At 47.9% G+C, this 17990-nt stretch overlaps 1 protein-coding gene across 5 annotated transcripts in view; it reads right to left on the bottom strand.

The window, feature by feature from the left end:
• Positions 1 to 17990, bottom strand: part of UBA3 (ubiquitin like modifier activating enzyme 3) — a 220298-nt gene that overhangs the window by 142864 nt on the left and 59444 nt on the right. For all 5 annotated transcript variants that reach the window (XM_086939034.1, XM_086939033.1, XM_086939036.1 and 2 more), the window contains exon 6: positions 12973 to 13053. In XM_086939034.1, coding sequence (XP_086795160.1) covers positions 12973 to 13053 — 81 coding nt within the window. The remainder of the gene's footprint in view (positions 1 to 12972; positions 13054 to 17990) is intronic.

Raw genomic sequence — 17990 nt, 5'->3', positions numbered from 1 at the left:
ATTGTTTTTAACCATTGTGTCAGAGATGGAGTGAAATAGTGTAAATGATGTCCATGCTAATGATTGAATGCAATAATGCTCTGCAGCCGCTACGGGCGCCGGGGAGGAGGGCGGGCGATGTGAATGTTAGCAGCCCTACATGCCAAGAACAGATGCATACTGGTAAGTAGCATATTCAGTTCGAGGCATGTGGGCTGCTAAATTCACATCTAGTGCATAGAATACATAGCAGTCCCTCCATTAACGGCGGCCGCCCGTGCCAGCTGCAGAAGTTTGAAAAAGAGTTCTAAGAACAGCCTGTCCTACAGCTGCCTGCTGCTTGGAATGTACATCTACACAATAATGTTTAGTAAACGTATGTGGTGTAATCCATGTGGCTGCTCTACAAATATCTTCCAAAGGGATATTACCCAGGAAAGCCATGGAGGCCCACAACTTCCGCGTTGAGTGGGCCCTGGGGGGAACCGTCAAAGTGCGCTTAGCCTTGTGGTAGCAAATCTGTATACACTTAACGATCCACCTGGCAATTCCAGCCTTGGAAATGGGGTTGCCTTTGTGCTGAGCTGAGAAGGCAACAAACAATTGTTGTGTTTTCCTAAAGTCTTTGGTCCTGTCAATGTAGTACATCAACGCTCGTTTGACATCAAGCGTGTGAAGCATTCTTTCAGCCACAGTCTGAGGGTTCTGAAAGAATGTGGGCAGTTCAATGGTCTGATTGACATGAAACTGTGACACCACTTTAGGGAGAAACTTAGGATTAGTGCGCAGCACCACCCTATTAGGATGAACCTGAATGAATGGCTCTTGTATTGTGAGCGCCTGTAGCTCACTAACACGCCGTAGAGACGTGATGGCAATGAGAAAGGCGACTTTCCATGTCATGAACTGAATCTCACAGGAATGTAGGGGCTCAAACGGCGGTCCCATCAATCTGGTGAGGACCACGTTGAGGTTCCACACAGGAGCCGGTGGGGACCTGGGGGGAATAACCCGCTTCAGCCCCTAATGGAAAGCCTTAATGGCAGGCACCCTGAAAACAGAGAGGTGCTGCCTGTTTTGGAGATAGGCCGCTATGGCGGATAAGTGTATCCGAATGGAAGCATACGCCAAATTGCATTTGTAAAGATGCAACAAATAGCAAATAATATCAGGAATGGATGCATCCAGCGGGTTGATATGATGTTTTGTACAGTAAACGACAAACCGCTTCCATTTAGCTGCATAGCAAGCTCTGGTAGTGGGCTTTCTTGCTTCTCGGATAATGTCCATGCATTCCGGGGGCAAACCAAGATAGCCAAACTCTAGGACTTCAGGAGCCAGATCGCCAGGTTGAGCTGTTGCGGATCTGGATGCTGAATGTCGCCATGGTTCTGCGTCAAGAGCCTGGGCGTGAGGCGCAGTCTTCGATGCGGTACCACGGAGTGCTCCAGAAACGTGGTGTACCACGGCTGGCGCGCCCACGTTGGAGCAACCAGGACGAGCGTCATCGAGTGCTGCTTCAGCTTTCTCGCCACCAGCGGTATGAGAGGGGCTGGGGGAAAAGCGTACGCAAATCTGCCTGACCAGTTCATCCATATCGCATTGCCCTGCGACTGCGGGTGTGGGAACCTGGCGGCGAAGCTTTGGCATTTTGCGTTCTCCTTTGTCGCGAACAGGTCTATCTCTGGATGACCCCACTCTTCGAAGTACGGGTGGAGTACTGATGGATGTAACTCCCACTCGTGCAGTTGGTGGCTGTGCCTGCTGAGCAGATCCGCCATCTGATTGTCCTTGCCCGGGAGGTGCTCCACCATGAGGAAGATGTTCCTCTGAATGGCCCACTTCCACATGCTCTGAGCCAGATGAGACAGCTGCGGAGAGTGTGTTCCTCCCTGTTTCTGGATATAGTACATTGCAGTCATGTTGTCCGTCCGGATCAACACAACCTTGTTGCACAGATGCACCTTGAAGGACTTCAGTGCCATGAAGATCGCCATCAGTTCCAAGTAGTTGATGTGCATCCTCCTCCGTTGTGCCGACCACAGTCCCTGCACCGTGTAATGGAGCACATGCGCTCCCCACCCCTGCAGAGACGCGTCCGTCGTCAGGATAATCTGTGGTACAGGCTCTTGGAACGGTCGGCCCTTGCAAAGGTTGTGTGGAGTCCACCAATGCAGAGAGTTGTATGCCCGACCGGTGACCAACACTAGGTCTTTCAACTGTCCTTGAGCCTGAGTCCACTGGTGCGCCAAGCACTCCTGGAGAGGACGCATGTGCAACCTCGCGTGCGGGACAATGAAGATGCAGGAGGCCATCATGCCTATCAACTGCAGAAACACTCTCGCCGGAAGCGAGTGTCGTGGTCTGAACCTCTGAATCAGTGACTGGATGCTGTTGATCCTCACTGGATTCGGCTGAGCTGTAGCAGTCTGAGTATTGATTGTCGCGCCCAAGTACTGCCGCACAAGGGCTGGCTGAAGGTGCGACTTTGGATAATTGAGCGAGAACCCCAGACTGTGAAGAAGGTGAATAGTGCTGGACATATCTGCGGCGCACTGCTGAGCCGACTTGGCCTGAACCAGCCAGTCGTCCAGATATGGGTAGACATGTATGTTCTGTCTCCTGAGATGCGCCGCCACGGTCGCCAGACACTTCGTGAACACCCTGGGGGCAGTGGTCACTCCGAAGGGCAGTACTTTGAACTGGTAATGCCTGTTTTGAATGGTGAACCGGAGGTATTTTTTGTGGGATGGATGGAGTGGTATGTGAAAGTAAGAGTCCTTGAGATCCAAGGTCACGAGGAAGTCTCCCTGTTCTAACAGTGGAAGGACCTGCTGCAGTGTCAACATGTGGAAGTGTTCTGAAAGAATGTACATGTTGAGCGGGCGTAGGTCGAGGATGGGCCTGAGCGAACCGTCCTTCTTTGGTACCAAGAAGTACAGGGAATAGACCCCTGTGCCTTGTTCTTCTTCCGGCACGAGCTCTATAGCGCCTTTTTGCAGCATAACCAGAACCTCCTGCTGCAATAAGTGCAAGTGCTCTGCCGACATAGGACGGTGTCTTGGGGGAATATTGGGAGGAGGTGATGTGAGCTCCAGATAATAACCGAATTGGATAAGTTGCCGCACCCACCTGTCTGTGGTGATGGACTTCCAGACGGGCAGGAACTGCTGGAGTCTCCCCCCGACAGGTGTCAGATGGTCGGGGGGCAGTGACAGGGAGTCACTGTTTGTTAGCGGCAGAGGAACGGCCGCTGTTGTTGCCTCTGCCTCTGCCCTTGGAGTTGTTTCCTCTGTAACCACCTCTCTTTTGCGGTGAGTACGAGGATTGTGCACCACCCCTGGTAAATTGCGTCTGCTGTGCCAAGTGTCCTCTGGCAACACCCCGATTGCCTGAGCGACGAAAAGTGCTGCTCCGAAATGGCTGAGACTGAAGCGCACCCATGGATTTCACCGTCTCAGTATCCATCTTAATCTTCTCAAGAGTGGAGTCCACCTCTGGTCCAAACAGACTGTCCGGATTGACAGGCTGGTTAAGGATAGTTGTTTGTATGTCAGGCTTGAAACCAGAGATGCGGAGCCAGGCCTGGCGTCTCAGCATCACACTAGTGTTGATGGACCTTGCCGCGGTATCAGCAACGTCCAGTGCACACTTAATAGCAGCGTTGGAGATGAGCTTGCCCTCCTGGATGAGCATCTCCGCGCCCTCTTTGAACTCATCAGGGAGGTGTTGCAGAAGCTGCTCTAATGTGTCGTAGTGTGCTCTGTCGTATCTGGCCAACAGGGCCTGTGTGTTGGAGATGCGCCATATGTTGGCTGCCTGCGCTGCCACCCTTTTCCCCGATGCCTCTAGCACTTTAGACTCTTTGTCTGGGGGAGGAGCTTCACCCGTCTGAGAGTTCGCCCTCTTGCGAGCATTGGAGACCACCAAAGAGTCCAGAGGCAACTGGCCCCGAATGAAAGCAGGGTCCCCAGGTGCCGGCCTGTACTTCTTCTCAATCCTAGGGTTCACCACTCGTGCCCTAGTAGTGTCCTTGAAAATGTCAGTGGCATGTTTCAGCATACCCTTAAGCATAGGGAGAATCTTGACAGACTTTTCGGCAGTAGAGAAAGTGTCGAACAGGAAGTCCACCTCTACTGGGTCTGCATGCATAGGTACACTGTGATTAGCAGCAGCCCTTTCAATCAGGGCATTGAACGCCGTTGAATCCTCTGTGGGAGAAGTCTTAGGCCCATAGGCTTGCGGGTCAGGGATATTCTGGTCGTCCCCCTGATCCCCAGATGGCCCCCAGGAGTCTCGCAGTTCATCAGGGTCATTGCCTTCAGGAAAGGTATACTGTTCCTCCTGCTCACCCTCTGCAACATCTGAACCAGTGGGTGAAGGCTCCGGGCTCGCGACTGGTTGGTAAAGAGGCTCCACCAGTTGAGGAGACCCTGAGAGCGGCTTCTTCTTCTTTAATGGGATCACAAACGGCTCCAGAGGCTGAGAAGTGATCTTCCTCTTCTTGAGCGTCAACCTCCCCGTGTCGGCATCGATGTAATGCTCCGACTCGTCATCCGAGGGAGCCCGTCGACCCGAATCGCCACTCAGTTGAGTGTGCCCGCCTTCCATCGAGTCCGCGGGCACCGACCTGGGCGCAAAAGCCTTAGGCACCACCTTCGGAGGCAGGGTGAAGTGAATCGGCATCGAGGCCTGCTTCTTCGACACCACCGGAGTAGATTCAGAGGGGGCTCCCGGGGTCGACACCGACTCCCTACTACGAATCCGCTTGAGGGAGTCCTGCACCTGCTTCGTAAAGGAAGCGGACGGCTTCGTCGATCCGACTGACGCCCTCGATCCGCCCCCCGGCGAAGACTGGAGCGCGGTCGACACCTTCTTGGGCTTGGGAGTTGTCAAACCGTCCCCAGCGCCACCCGAGGTCTTCGGGTCGGCCATCGACTTCTTCGGCACTGGGGCCTCCAACGTCGCCGACGCGGCCCGCTTGACAGTAGTCGGCACCGAGGCCCTTCCCGAGCCCGAGGGCACAGACACCTTAGGGCCCTTAGCCGCATCCACAGTCTTTCGCGGCTTGGAGGCGTGCGAAGACGACGGTGTCGATGACGTAGCTGACGTCTTCGAAGACGACGGCGCCGATGACGCAGCCGCCGTCTTTTGTGTCGATGAAGCATCGTCCCCCTTGGGCGTGACCGGTCCGGAAGGTTTCACTTTCGGTTTCTTCGATGGAGGCTCCGTAGAGGTGTCCACCACTTTCGGTTTCAGTTTCGGTAACAACGGTCCCGTAGGGGCGTCCGTAGCCGGGCCGACAGGCGGGGCGGAGGGACGAGGCATATGGTCGTGGGTAAGGCCTTGAGGCGATCCCGTGACCGGAGCCGGAATAAAAGTCTTTTCGGGGCATAGCTCAACCTCCGAGCTATCTTCCACGGCCCCAAACGGTTCTTCGTCGTCCCCCACCTCCTCGATGTTTTCTCCGAGGACGTGGTACCCGACTTCCTTTCCGTAGTCGGCCTCGACCTCGGCCGATGCCGGCGAAATCTGCAGATTAAGCTCCTGCTCCTCTGCATCAGGGTCTCCAAAGATGTCCTCTGGCGCCGGAGCCGATCGGTGGGCCTCAAGACGTGCCACGCGCCGAGACTTGATGGTCTTCTTCGATCGGAATCGGGAACAGGCCATACAGTTGGCCTCGTCGTGGTCCGGCGAAAGACACTTGTTGCACACGGGGTGCACGTCGATGTGTGGGTACTTGGAACCACACACTGGGCAGAACTTGAACGGACTCCGTTCCATCGCAGTATCGTCGGGGTCTTGCTGCGTCGACAGGGCCTCGATGATCGAAGAGTCACCGACTCCACGAAAACCCACTTGAAGAGTAGGAATGAACACGAGACCGAACGCGAACAATACCGACGAGTGACTAAAAGCCTTTTGGCCTTAAAACTGTTTTATATCGATTCCGAACAGGAGGCGTCGAAATCACATCCGAACCCAATGGCGGAAAAAAAACAATCTGGGGATGGAGTCGATGCCCATGCGCACTGTAGTCCAGGGGAGGAGCCACCTATCTCGTGATACTTCGAAGACTCTTCCAGGACAACAATGTGCAATCATCCGGACCCAACACTAGGCGGCGATCTATGCACTAGATGTGAATTTAGCAGCCCACATGCCTCGAACCCAAGGTTACCACGTTGGATGCTTCCATCACTAACAGATTATAGTCAGCATGAGCTGGGCTTCAAGTTTCCCCTATGTACACCCAACTAGCGCCCCGCTTCATACCTGGGTCTGGAATACCCTCCCTGGAAATAATCACTACAAGGCACAAGCAAAGAGGCAGTGCAGACTTCATTCACACAAGTCTCTTGAATCATAAGCAACAGCAATGGAAACTTCCATCACTGAAAGAACAGGCAGAACTTGTGGGCCCACAGTCCAGTTCCCTTCACTTACAGAAAAGGTATGTAGCATGGATACCACCCTTATACCTTTCCTGGGAGACTGCCTTGTGCAATCCAGGGTCAAGTATTTCAAGTTTGCTGTATCTGCAAAGCTAGGAGACGATCAATCTTCCCTCACATAAAGAGCATGTGCACTACCAACAATTGAATTAGCAAACAACTGTTTTTTGTATTCATTTTTAAATTACACAAACAGCGCCGCAATGTGGCAGATGTCATAGGAACTGTTGTTGGCAATTAAGGGCCGGTGTCTACCACCGAAAACAAGAGGCTCAAATTAAGCACTGAGTCCACCTCTCTCCTGGGCCTTGAAAGCATGTGTAGTGCTGCAAGGAATAACGGAAGAGAGGCCCACCACCCCTGTGCTTCGCAGTTCTGGGCCATGGTTGCAAAACCCAGAGGAGGGGCCCCTTCTCCCCTGAGCCTTTCAGCCTTGCAGCCACAGACGTAGCTGTGAGACCTGTCCGCATTTGGCAGGTTTGGCCTGCAACTAGGGATACCTTCCACGTCCCACTCAAAGACAAAAAGTGATGCCCATTATCCTGCATTTTGGTTTAACCATTTGAAAAGACAAGCAACTCTCTCTCTCTCTTTCAGATGCTGATGAGCTCTGAAAGAGATCCTTGTCAGTGGCAGAAAGGAAGGCGTTGCAGCACAGGAGGGGGTCGTGCTCCATGCAGGGTCAAAAGCACCTTCCATTATTTTGATAAAAATAGCCCTGAATTAGTAAACTAAACCCATTTTTTCCCCCTTCAGTTTTTAGATAGAGCAAACTCACAACAAAGGTATTTGAGTGCTTTATATGAGCACCGATTACATTTCACAAGGACATATTCCTTTTTTTAGGCAGGGAGAGATTACGTGGAATTGCCCAGGATCACAGGATGTTGACCCTGATTTTTCAAATCCAAAGTCGGCAGCTCTGACGTAAAGCTACATCTTCTCCCCTCCTGTCCCTATGCTCCGAACCTGCCCGGTGTGTACGCTCTTATTATACATGAAGCCTGTTTCAAAGTGCTGCCATATTGTCAAATCAGTAGACGAGGAACAGGAAAAAAGTATTTTTCCAGAATCAAACAGTTGGTTACATTAGTAGAACCAGGACTGCACTGCACTACACCATGGTTACGAGGCCTAAAGGATTGGAAGCTCCTACTCTGCATCTCGTAGCCATAGTGTAGGAAGTGCAATAGGACCATGGTCTAGTGGCGGTATGGATCCAATGTACCCAGATTATGGTTGTATTTTACTGTCCAGTCAATGACCAGAGGGTAGTGGGAAGAAACAATTTACCTTGCTTGCACGATGGCCCATGGCAGCATTGCTACACAACTGGTCCCACTCTCTTGCGCCTCATAGCATGACCCAGTTCTGCGAGGATCAAGAGAGTCATCCTCTCCTCTGGACCTCATATCCATGGTCCAGTGCTCTGAGGCCTACCAAAGCAGAGTGGAACGATGCAAGATTGTTCTTCATTTTAAATGTTTGTCCTGGATCCTACTGCAAGCTCCTGTTGGATGCCAAATTTCTAACTTTTTTTGCTTTCCAAGGGACTGATGTAAGCATGCAAGATAATCAATAGTGGGTGCAAAACAAATAGATTAGCTGGGAATCCTGGAAGCAGCTCATCCCAGTAGTAAGCAACAACACTGACTCTGGGACCAATCACTATGCAGAGTTGGCCAGCATGACAACTGGGAGGAAGGACGTGTACCACAGAACTCATCTAATCTGTTTCCATGTGGTATAGAAGTTTAATATAAATACACTTATTTTTATTAGTTATAATATTTATGTTTTTATTGTTTTACTGATATCCACACCAAGAAAATTGCTTCTTGCAAAGACACTCAAAAATAGTCAATTGATTGGACTTCCTGTGATGTAATTTCCTGTGATTTGACGTGGATGCAAATTAGAAGGGGCCCACACATTATCTTCTACCCGGGGTCCCAAAACCCTAGAGCCGGCTTTCCTCAAACACATTGCAAAGACAGTCAGAGAAGCAGTCCGAAGTGAAACATGTACAGCACAATTTGTAGAATTACCATCTTGCTTAATTGACAAGAGAAGAAAAAAAAAAAAAAAAAAAAAAAAAAAGGACAGCAGTAGTGCAGGCTTTTCACCCAAATACAGTTGCAGAAGCACAAATGTACAAAGAAAAGCCCACTTTTGAGATCTCCACTGCAGAGATGTATAAAATATAGGTCTGACGTAACCTTCCAGGTGAGTGATATTTATTGTTGCCGTTCCTGGTGCTATTGTGTTGAGCCAACCTCTAGAGTATGAAAGGTCTGGAGGCAGCTGTTGTGCAGGAATAGCCTTTTACCATATCCTATTCTTGGTTCCTTTGAGGTGTAATCCCTTTCAGGATAGTAGGTGGCGTTTGTTGTTTGGAGACAGAGGTTCAGTTAGTACTGCAGTCATAGCCTTTTGCCATGTCATATTCTTTGTTTCTTTCAGATGCGACTCCCAACTATTTGGCAGGTGGTGTGTGTGTCCTGCTGTTTTGTCCACAAAAGGCTGATGAGGGCATAGTGTGAAGTCTTCAGTTCCTTGTGTCTTAGTGTTTCGTCTCTGGGCAGGAGAATCCCAGGGTTTGAATAAGGGAGTGAAACCACAATTCAGTGTTGCAGGACTTTTCACTGAACCCTGGTAGGCAACAGAAATAATGCAGGGTGTAGCCTTGGACTGTGTCATGTATGCACATGTAAATTGCATGATCGAGGTAACCATTAGCGGCGATACTACGTGTCTCTCGGACCTCTTTCAAGTGCTAGTCGTCCTTTCTCCCCCCTCCCCTAAGGGGCGGCAATCTGAGGGATAGCCCCGGGCGCCACAAGCTCTAGCTACCCCACTGAAACAGACCAGAGTTGGGAGCGGAGCTCCAGATCTGCATAGGAATGTATGGAATGAAAGAAACAGACATCGGTGAGCAGGGGTGGTACTTATATGCGCATTTGCTTCCTCTTTTCCAGCGCAGTGCTGAGTTAGTATGGAGCCAGGGTGTGTCACAAAGAAGAACGCAGGAGCATTGCTAAGGAGAAAGTTTTCCTGATCCAGTCTGCTGCCTGGGGAATATTCCAACGTGAGAAATCTGCAGTTAGAAGTATCCATCAGAAATGTTATGTGGTTACAAGTGCTCAACACACTGAAGAGTTTACCAGGGCACAGACAGGAGGGGTGGGTTTCCAAATACAGGCCGCAAGGAATCACGATCTCAGCAGTCAACAGGAAGCTCTGAAAACTACCACAAACAGAAAAATGCAGAAATAGCCTACCTTTTGATTTATTAGAAATCAAATTGAAAGGCAGGTTCAATGTGTAGTGATGGTTATTGATAGATATCAATTCAGATGTAGTGATTCCTAAGGTCACAACAGGTGTGACCCAAGAACATTTTAGAGAACCCAGTACAATTCCGATGTCTCCAAGTCTTCATAATTATCCTTTCTTTGACATCCCCTAAAAAGGGACTAGGCAAGTGTGCCCTCAATGATAATTGGCACTAGAACATTTACATCCAGCTCAGCCGAGATAGGTTGAAGTGTCCCTTGGAATTTCCATCCTACAGTTTGAGACTCAACCCTGTAGTCACCCCAAAAGCTATTGTATACTTGCCCATAAATCACAACATCACAATGAACAAAAGTGATACTGTAGTTTGGAGTGCAAAGATAATCTCATGAAGTGACACTTGCTAAAAAGCTTCAAGTGGAATTTCTTCGTTAAACAATGTTTAAGTCATTATGACTGCTGAGGGGATGAAATAGGGTCTAACGAAAGGCCCAGCAACATGGGATTGGGCTATGGATGTGTAAAACTATGGGTTGCAGGTGGATTGCGTGTGTATGAGTGATTACTAAATCTGAATTGAATAGTCATGACTGTGTTCATCCTTCATGCTCACAATATGCATGATTACTAATACAGTTAAATGTGTCTGTCTACTAAACCCGAATTGAATCTTTACATTAGTCAGTTGTTCTAAGAATGAGTTTTCAGTGCCCACTGTTGAGGACAGGACTATCTGGGTTTGCTAACATAGCGTCAGTCTCTTCTCCAGGGGGGCCATTGCATCCAAGACCGATTTTATTATGGAGGCGTTCACCGCATCACAGAACTCATCTATGACGGGGAAGTATGAGACTTTTTCCTCCTACACATAATTGTCTCCATAATCCTCCATGAGATTTGTGAGATATGTTACTCGGCAGTGTAAAAATCTGAATACAGCCATCCACCAGGTAAGAGGGAATAGGCACTGTGGGGGTTAGGCCCCAGGAGTATAATGTAGCTGGCTACAGACTTTGTAAGGTTTACAATATAGGAGAGGGGCAATGCAGCAGGCCACCAGCCTTAAAGGGCCTAGAATGACAGACTGCAGACCTTGTAATATATCAAATATATGGTGAATAGGGGTAATGACGTGGGTCACAGGCCGTGTGAGGCCTTCAAGAAGATAAAGGATTGTGGGCCCCAGCAGGCAACTCGCTCTCAGTATTATACGGGCACTTTATGTAGAAATGGCAGCCTGGGCAGTGTTTGCCCTCATGTAGGAGTCACTGCTCCTGAAATATTCTTACCCCACAAGGTGTTCTGGCTCCAGGCTGACAGGAGGCCACTCAGCTATTTGCTACCGCAGATGGAGGCGCTCAGCAATGTAGGCCAACCGACATGCGCTTCACGGCAGACCGAGAATGAGCATCTGAAATGAGACTCGTAAGGAGCCCTCTAGCAGCTGGCTAACTGCCGCGCACCCCTGCCCGAAGCCCTCAAGAATGAGAGAAAGTGATTTGGTGAGCGGCCCGGAGGAGCGGTGAGGCATTCCCGTGGCAGCTTATTCACACGAGGCCTAAGCGCCTCACTTCAAAGAAACAAAGCAGAATGGTGCACAACAAACCGCAATAAAACAAAAGGGGACCGGAGTCCAGATACTTAACTGACAGGGACTCAGAGCAGCGAAGAAAGAGGGCAAAAAGAGGAAGGACGACGCCTTTAAGAGACACTTGAAAAGCCTGATTGGTTATGGACTTGTTTTCTTATGCAACTTAACTTTCCCTGGGGTTTTGAGGAATTAAGTTTCTGTTAACATATTGATGTAGCTGCTGTCTGAATAAAACGAAGGAAGTATAGCATAATCCTCACCTCCGAGTCCTTAACAGAATTTAAACTTTCCGTTACGATAGCTAGGAAATGTTTAATTACAGTGAAAACTTTCAACAGTATATTTGAGATTAATGGTAACCTGTGAACTAAAGTTGTAACATTGACATGTCAACCAGAATGCTTCACTAAATTTGGAGAAATCTGGCCTGAACATAGACAAAAGGACATTGAAATGAAAGCTAACTAAAGCCAATACATAATGAAATTTTCACACACAAGTAACAGCAGAATATAATTCAGCCACAGGCTAAGAAAAGTATTCTATTTAAATCTAATGGAACGCAAAAGTCTTCCAACCACACACCCACAATGTGCAGTGTGCTACCACAGTGGACAAGAGCTTCAGTTCCCCACATAGGTATATTGTAGCATAATATTTGTACAATGCTAACAACCGCTAAGTGCAATTATAAATGTACTGCTTTGCGGAATTCAAACATTCAAGGTATTTACAAACATTCCCAGGAATGCTCACAGAGAGCAGTGCTTTTAAAAAAAGAAAAAAAAGAAAAGAACACAACCAGAAACTGCATGCAGTTGAAACTTGTTAACTTATTATGTAAAATGCTTGTAAGCAGGGTTCGCGGATAATATGCGAATTGTTCAGATAGCCATTTGGGTTTCGAAAATACAAACATCTACCCTAAAGCCAGGAAGAGTTAGGTGTTTGATAAAGACTACACTCAAACTGGAGCACAAGAGGATGTAAACATGGCAAGGAAAATGATGAATGGCAGGGACTTTTCCAAGCCATGATTGTGAGATGCACACACGCAGTGTCACTACAATGGGCAAGTTTCTGCTCACAGATTGAATTACAGACTAAATTTTACAGATCGAAAGTCCTCTACCATCTCAAAAATGAGAAGAAGCCCGAGCATCTGCTATATAAGCTCAAATACATCTGTTCCATGAAGAAAATTAGGAGTTTCACAATTTTTTAGCTTGCAGTCTTCAAAAACTACAACATAGAACGAAAGGCAATACAATAATGAAACAGCATATTTCTGGAATATCTACAAAGATACTGGTGGCGTGTGTGAAGATTGTGATACAGATCCATACAAATTAAGCAGCAATGTAGAAATACCTACCCTAGATGTCAGAAAACCACAAAAACACAATATACAGTATCCATGATCTCTTCAAGCAAGAAAATGCCATTTGATTCACTAACTTGGCAAGTATTTCAGTGAAAGGAAGAAACTTAAGTCTGCTATGTCATGGACTAAAAGGGGCATGAATGTCATATGCAATATCTGGGCTTTTTATGATGGGTATCTAAACTATACTGGGGGAATGGAAATCTTTGGCAATTAATGTCTTAACAAAAAAAATGTTAAATAACTTTTCTTGTTCAAAAGGATACGGAACAACATTACAATCAGTTATTCTATTGTTAATAAACTCAGCAGCAACGTCCGCCTTGGGTCTGCCCACATCTTTGGCTCTGCAAAATAAAGAATAATGAAACTTTAACAAGACTTCTACCAACAGTTAAGATGGTATCACAATTTTAATATTAACAGATTTAGGATACATTTTAATTTCAAATTATGCATATTGGGGGTCAATTGTGCAAACATCCAAAGAGTTCTATTTGCTGGAAGGTAGATGCCAATGGGCAAAAAGTGGAATATCAGAAATAGATATTAATGTTAGTATGTTGTACAAAGACAACAATAATGCACAGACCAAACAAAAAGTATCCCATAGTGTCTGTAGAGTATTGTATGCATTTTCAGAAAGAAAATTCAGTTTCAGGATTTCCTTTTTTGAAAATAAAAAACACAATAAGTTTGGTACACAGCTCTGTCATGTTGAGAGAGGCTTTGCACCAAACTTCTCAAGACATTGACAGGAACCGCTGTGACGGAGGTTCCTGCTGATGAAGCGAGTTTCAGAAATGAATTATGTTTTGTCTCGCGAAGTTAAACTTCCATAATAACTAATTGTATCAATAAGTTTATGCATGAAATGACCTAAATCGACCTAGATTAAAATACATTCACGACAAACGGGACTAATTCATATGCTCTATGTTGCATTTGCAAGTACGTTGAAAAATAATAAACTAACCTTGTCTATTGATTTTGTCAACAATTGCGGCTGTTTAATTAATGGCATGTGCCTATTTTAATGTGCTTTTGTCTACGTCGTGTCTTATATGTGGCAAAGGCTCGTGGAGAATCCTGTTGACCTAAAAAGAAGATGGTAAGTAAAAACGCTGCTTATATGTGCTTAAAGCTAGATAACAAACTAATGGATTAACTTTAGCAAAGGGGGTGGGTAAAAGAATAGTTTTCATTACTCGAATTAATTAAAGTTTTGTGTTTGTTTAAATATTAGTTCTCGAACGGGCCTGAAAGAAAATGGCTGGCAGTGCTGAAGGAAAATATGAAACTTGACCACAGTGAAGCCTTCACTCACGTGCAGGAAGAGGAACTCTTTTGCTGATTAAATAAAGAATAAATTAGAAGCGTTATGGTCAAGACGAATGTGTTCTTGTCGAAAGGATCAAGGACAAAAAGTCTGGAAAGCCTGCCAAGAGTAGGAAGTGAACTTTGCATTCGGACAATTGTTGCTCTTTTGAGGAAGCTAGAAGGATGGTAAATCTAAGAACAATAAGGGCTTATGATGTGCCCTGGACCTGGTCAGAAATGAATGACCTAACCATGGACTGACGTGAAACAGCCAATTAGAAGCATGTTTTTTTTTTTAAGGAATGCAGAATTAGTAACTTTTAGATAGAGAAAAGGTATAAAACCTGACCTCATGAGAGGAGGGTGGCTGGCTCGTTCCTGATTCCTGAAGGGCGTGATGTGCGGTCGGACTCTTTGACACACGTAAGGATAGCTGATTTAATGACTTTTTCTTTTAGGTTTAAATGAGTTTAGTCAGGGAAATAGAATTTAGGGAATGAGACCTTTACTGCTTTATTTCTTTACAAGCTGATCTGTTTTGAAATGTCAGTTTAATATGCCTTTACCTTGATTAAAAAATGTCTTCAAATTGCTAATAAAAAGATTTCTAATTCTAAAATGCTCACTGTTTGATAATAAAATAAATAAATTAGATTTTGAAATGACAAGCTGGTCTTGTTTATTCTTAGTCTAGTTACCATCAGTTGATCCATTTACCTCAGTGACTTAATTAGATGTTTCCTATATATTTTTAATGATAAAGATGAATGATAAACTGCAGTTGTATATAAGGTGCAAGTAGTTTGTGTATAGATCCGACTAATTAGGTCACATGATTCAGTTGCCCAATATTTGTCTCGGTTATTTATGGGCCTTGTGAGAATTTATGATTAATGATGAGTATCTTGGTGTTGGGTAGTAATGTTGGACAGATTTTCTGTAGGGGCGCTGGATCACGGCCAATGCTTTAGAAATGATCGCCAGCTTGGCGGTTTTATCAAAAATTGGCGGGTGGCATCTCAGTCAGGGTGACTGATTGATTTACTCTGTCTCCCCGAAGAAGAATCAGGCTGCGTGCCAACTCTTAAATCAGGCCCCAGGTCTTAATTTGGAAAATAATGTCAACGTGTTATAGTTCCAATGTACAGGACGTGAGGCCTACGTTTATTGCTCTCGGTTTCTATAATGTTCTGTAGGCAAAAACAAATTATGTATGAAATTGAAGGCTCTATTTTTAACATGGGAAATATTTGGCAGATTAGTCCGTTCTTAAAAAATAAAATAAAGAAGCTTTTAAATAATATTCACCCCAGTATCTCTCAATTCTTTTTAGTTAAGTGAAAGAATTTGTTTAAGTTGCTCTCCTAAGATAAGAAAATGTATTCAGGGACATTGATGTATCAAAAGCTGGTAAAAAATTAGGTGTATACCTGCTCTACTACTACGGCTATAAACATGTGCAGGTACATGCAAAAGAGAAAATTGCTCAACAACAAAACCATGTTCATGCTTCTATAAATCCACTCCACAGCTTTTCAACAGCAGTCAGGCAAACAGGCACACATCAATGAACCAACATTACGTATATGCTTCAACTAAAACACACTCCGCCTTTGACAGTCTCACACCTATAAAGTCTACTTTGTTGTGCGTGACAAACTGAACAGCAATGAGACACAGTCGAGAGACATCTGCACAGTACTCAGCAGTCTCTGCCAATACAGAACTTGGAGGGTTATTACATGAAGTTGTGGATTTTATGTTTACAGTCCACCAACTTATAGGATGAAATGGCACATGTTTTTGATAACTTGTGACGAAGGTTTGACACAGTTATTATAGCGCTCCCTTCCTTGAGGCTCTATTAGAGACTACAAAGGGTCTCACAGAATACCAAGTGTTGATCAGTTAGTGAAGGGGGTTAGGTTTGGAACAAACCCATTTTTTCAGGCCTGATAAATGCCACAGATCCTTTTGGGCACTTAAAAAAACACCTTTCGCTCGCCCTCCTTGTTAATTCATGTGAGATGATACACAAGGCCATACATTTTTACTAGTAATCAGGATTGAATTATTAAGGAGAATAGGAAAGGGATTAACAAGTTCTATTGACGAAAAAAATATTTTTCAGATATTAGAATATTCGTAAGATTGAACCTGGGCGTACCAGTCAGTATTCATAACAAATAAAATTATCACTAAGACCAATCGCCTACATTTTAAAAATGTACAACCAAAGGACATTAACATACATATTCAGAGGCTGAAACAAATTAGGAGAAGGGAGGCAGGCAACGACGGGAGGTGGGGGGAAGGGGACCGCCCACGTCGGAAAGGGGTGGGACCGCCCACGTCCAAAGAGGGGGTGGGACCGCCCACGTCCAAAGAGGGGGTGGGACCGCCCACGTCCAAAGAGGGGGTGGGACCGCCCTGCGTCCAAAGAGGGGGTGAGACCGGCCTGCGGGCAGAAAGGGGTGAGACCGGCCTGCGGGCAGAAAGGGGTGAGACCGGCCTGCGGGCAGAAAGGGGTGAGACCGGCCTGCGGGCAGAAAGGGGTGAGACCGGCCTGCGGGCAGAAAGGGGTGAGACCGGCCTGCGGGCAGAAAGGGGTGAGACCGGCAGCGGGCAGAAAGGGGTGAGACCGGCAGCGGGCAGAAAGGGGTGTGAGACCGGCAGCGGGCAGAAAGGGGTGTGAGACCGGCAGCGGGCAGAAAGGGGTGTGAGACCGGCAGCGGGCAGAAAAGGGTGAGACCGGCAGCGGGCAGAAAGGGGTGAGACCGGCAGCGGGCAGAAAAGGGTGAGACCGGCAACGGGGTGAGACCGGCAGCGGGCAGAAAAGGGTGAGACCGGCAACGTCAGAAAGGGGTGAGACCGGCAACGTCAGAAAGGGGTGAGACCGGCAACGTCAGAAAGGGGTGAGACCGGCAACGTCAGAAAGGGGGTGAGACCGGCAACGTCAGAAAGGGGGTGAGACCGGCAACGTCAGAAAGGGGGTGAGACCGGCAACGTCAGAAAGGGGGTGAGACCGGCAACGTCAGAAAGGGGGTGAGACCGGCAACGTCAGAAAGGGGGTGAGACCGGCAACGTCAGAAAGGGGGTGAGACCGGCAACGTCAGAAAGGGGGTGAGACCGGCAACGTCAGAAAGGGGGTGAGACCGGCAACGTCAGAAAGGGGGTGAGACCGGCAACGTCAGAAAGGGGGTGAGACCGGCAACGTCAGAAAGGGGGTGAGACCGGCAACGTCAGAAAGGGGGTGAGACCGGCAACGTCAGAAAGGGGGTGAGACCGGCAACGTCAGAAAGGGGGTGAGACCGGCAACGTCAGAAAGGGGGTGAGACCGGCAACGTCAGAAAGGGGGTGAGACCGGCAACGTCAGAAAGGGGGTGAGACCGGCAACGTCAGAAAGGGAGTGAGACCGGCAACGTCAGAAAGGGGGTGAGACCGGCAACGTCAGAAAGGGGTGAGACCGGCAACGTCAGAAAGGGGTGAGACCAGCAACGTCAGAAAGGGGTGAGACCAGCAACGTCAGAAAGGGGTGAGACCAGCAACAACAGAAGGGGGAGGGAAGCAGGGGGGCTGGTCAGGCAACAACAGCGGGGCGCCAGGAGACAAAGGCGGTGGGGAGGCGCCAGGCACCAACGGGAGGGGGAGACATCAATGGGAGGGGGAGGCGCCAGGCACCAACGGGAGGGGGAGACACCAATGGGAGGGGGAGGGGCCAGGCACCAACGGGAGAGGAAGGCGCCAGGCACACCAACGGGAGAGGAAGGCGCCAGGCACACCAACGGGAGAGGAAGGCGCCAGGCACACCAACGGGAGAGGAAGGCGCCAGGCACACCAACGGGAGGGGAAGGCGCCAGGCACACCAACGGGAGGGGAAGGCGCCAGGCACACCAACGGGAGGGGAAGGCGCCAGGCACACCAACGGGAGGGGAAGGCGCCAGGCACACCAACGGGAGGGGAA

This window comes from Lissotriton vulgaris, chromosome 9 (assembly GCF_964263255.1).
Source record: "Lissotriton vulgaris chromosome 9, aLisVul1.2, whole genome shotgun sequence".
Taxonomy (NCBI): Eukaryota; Metazoa; Chordata; class Amphibia; order Caudata; family Salamandridae; genus Lissotriton; species Lissotriton vulgaris.
The sequence above is the reverse complement of the archived record's forward strand: the minus strand, read 5'-3'. Positions and strand labels throughout refer to the sequence as shown.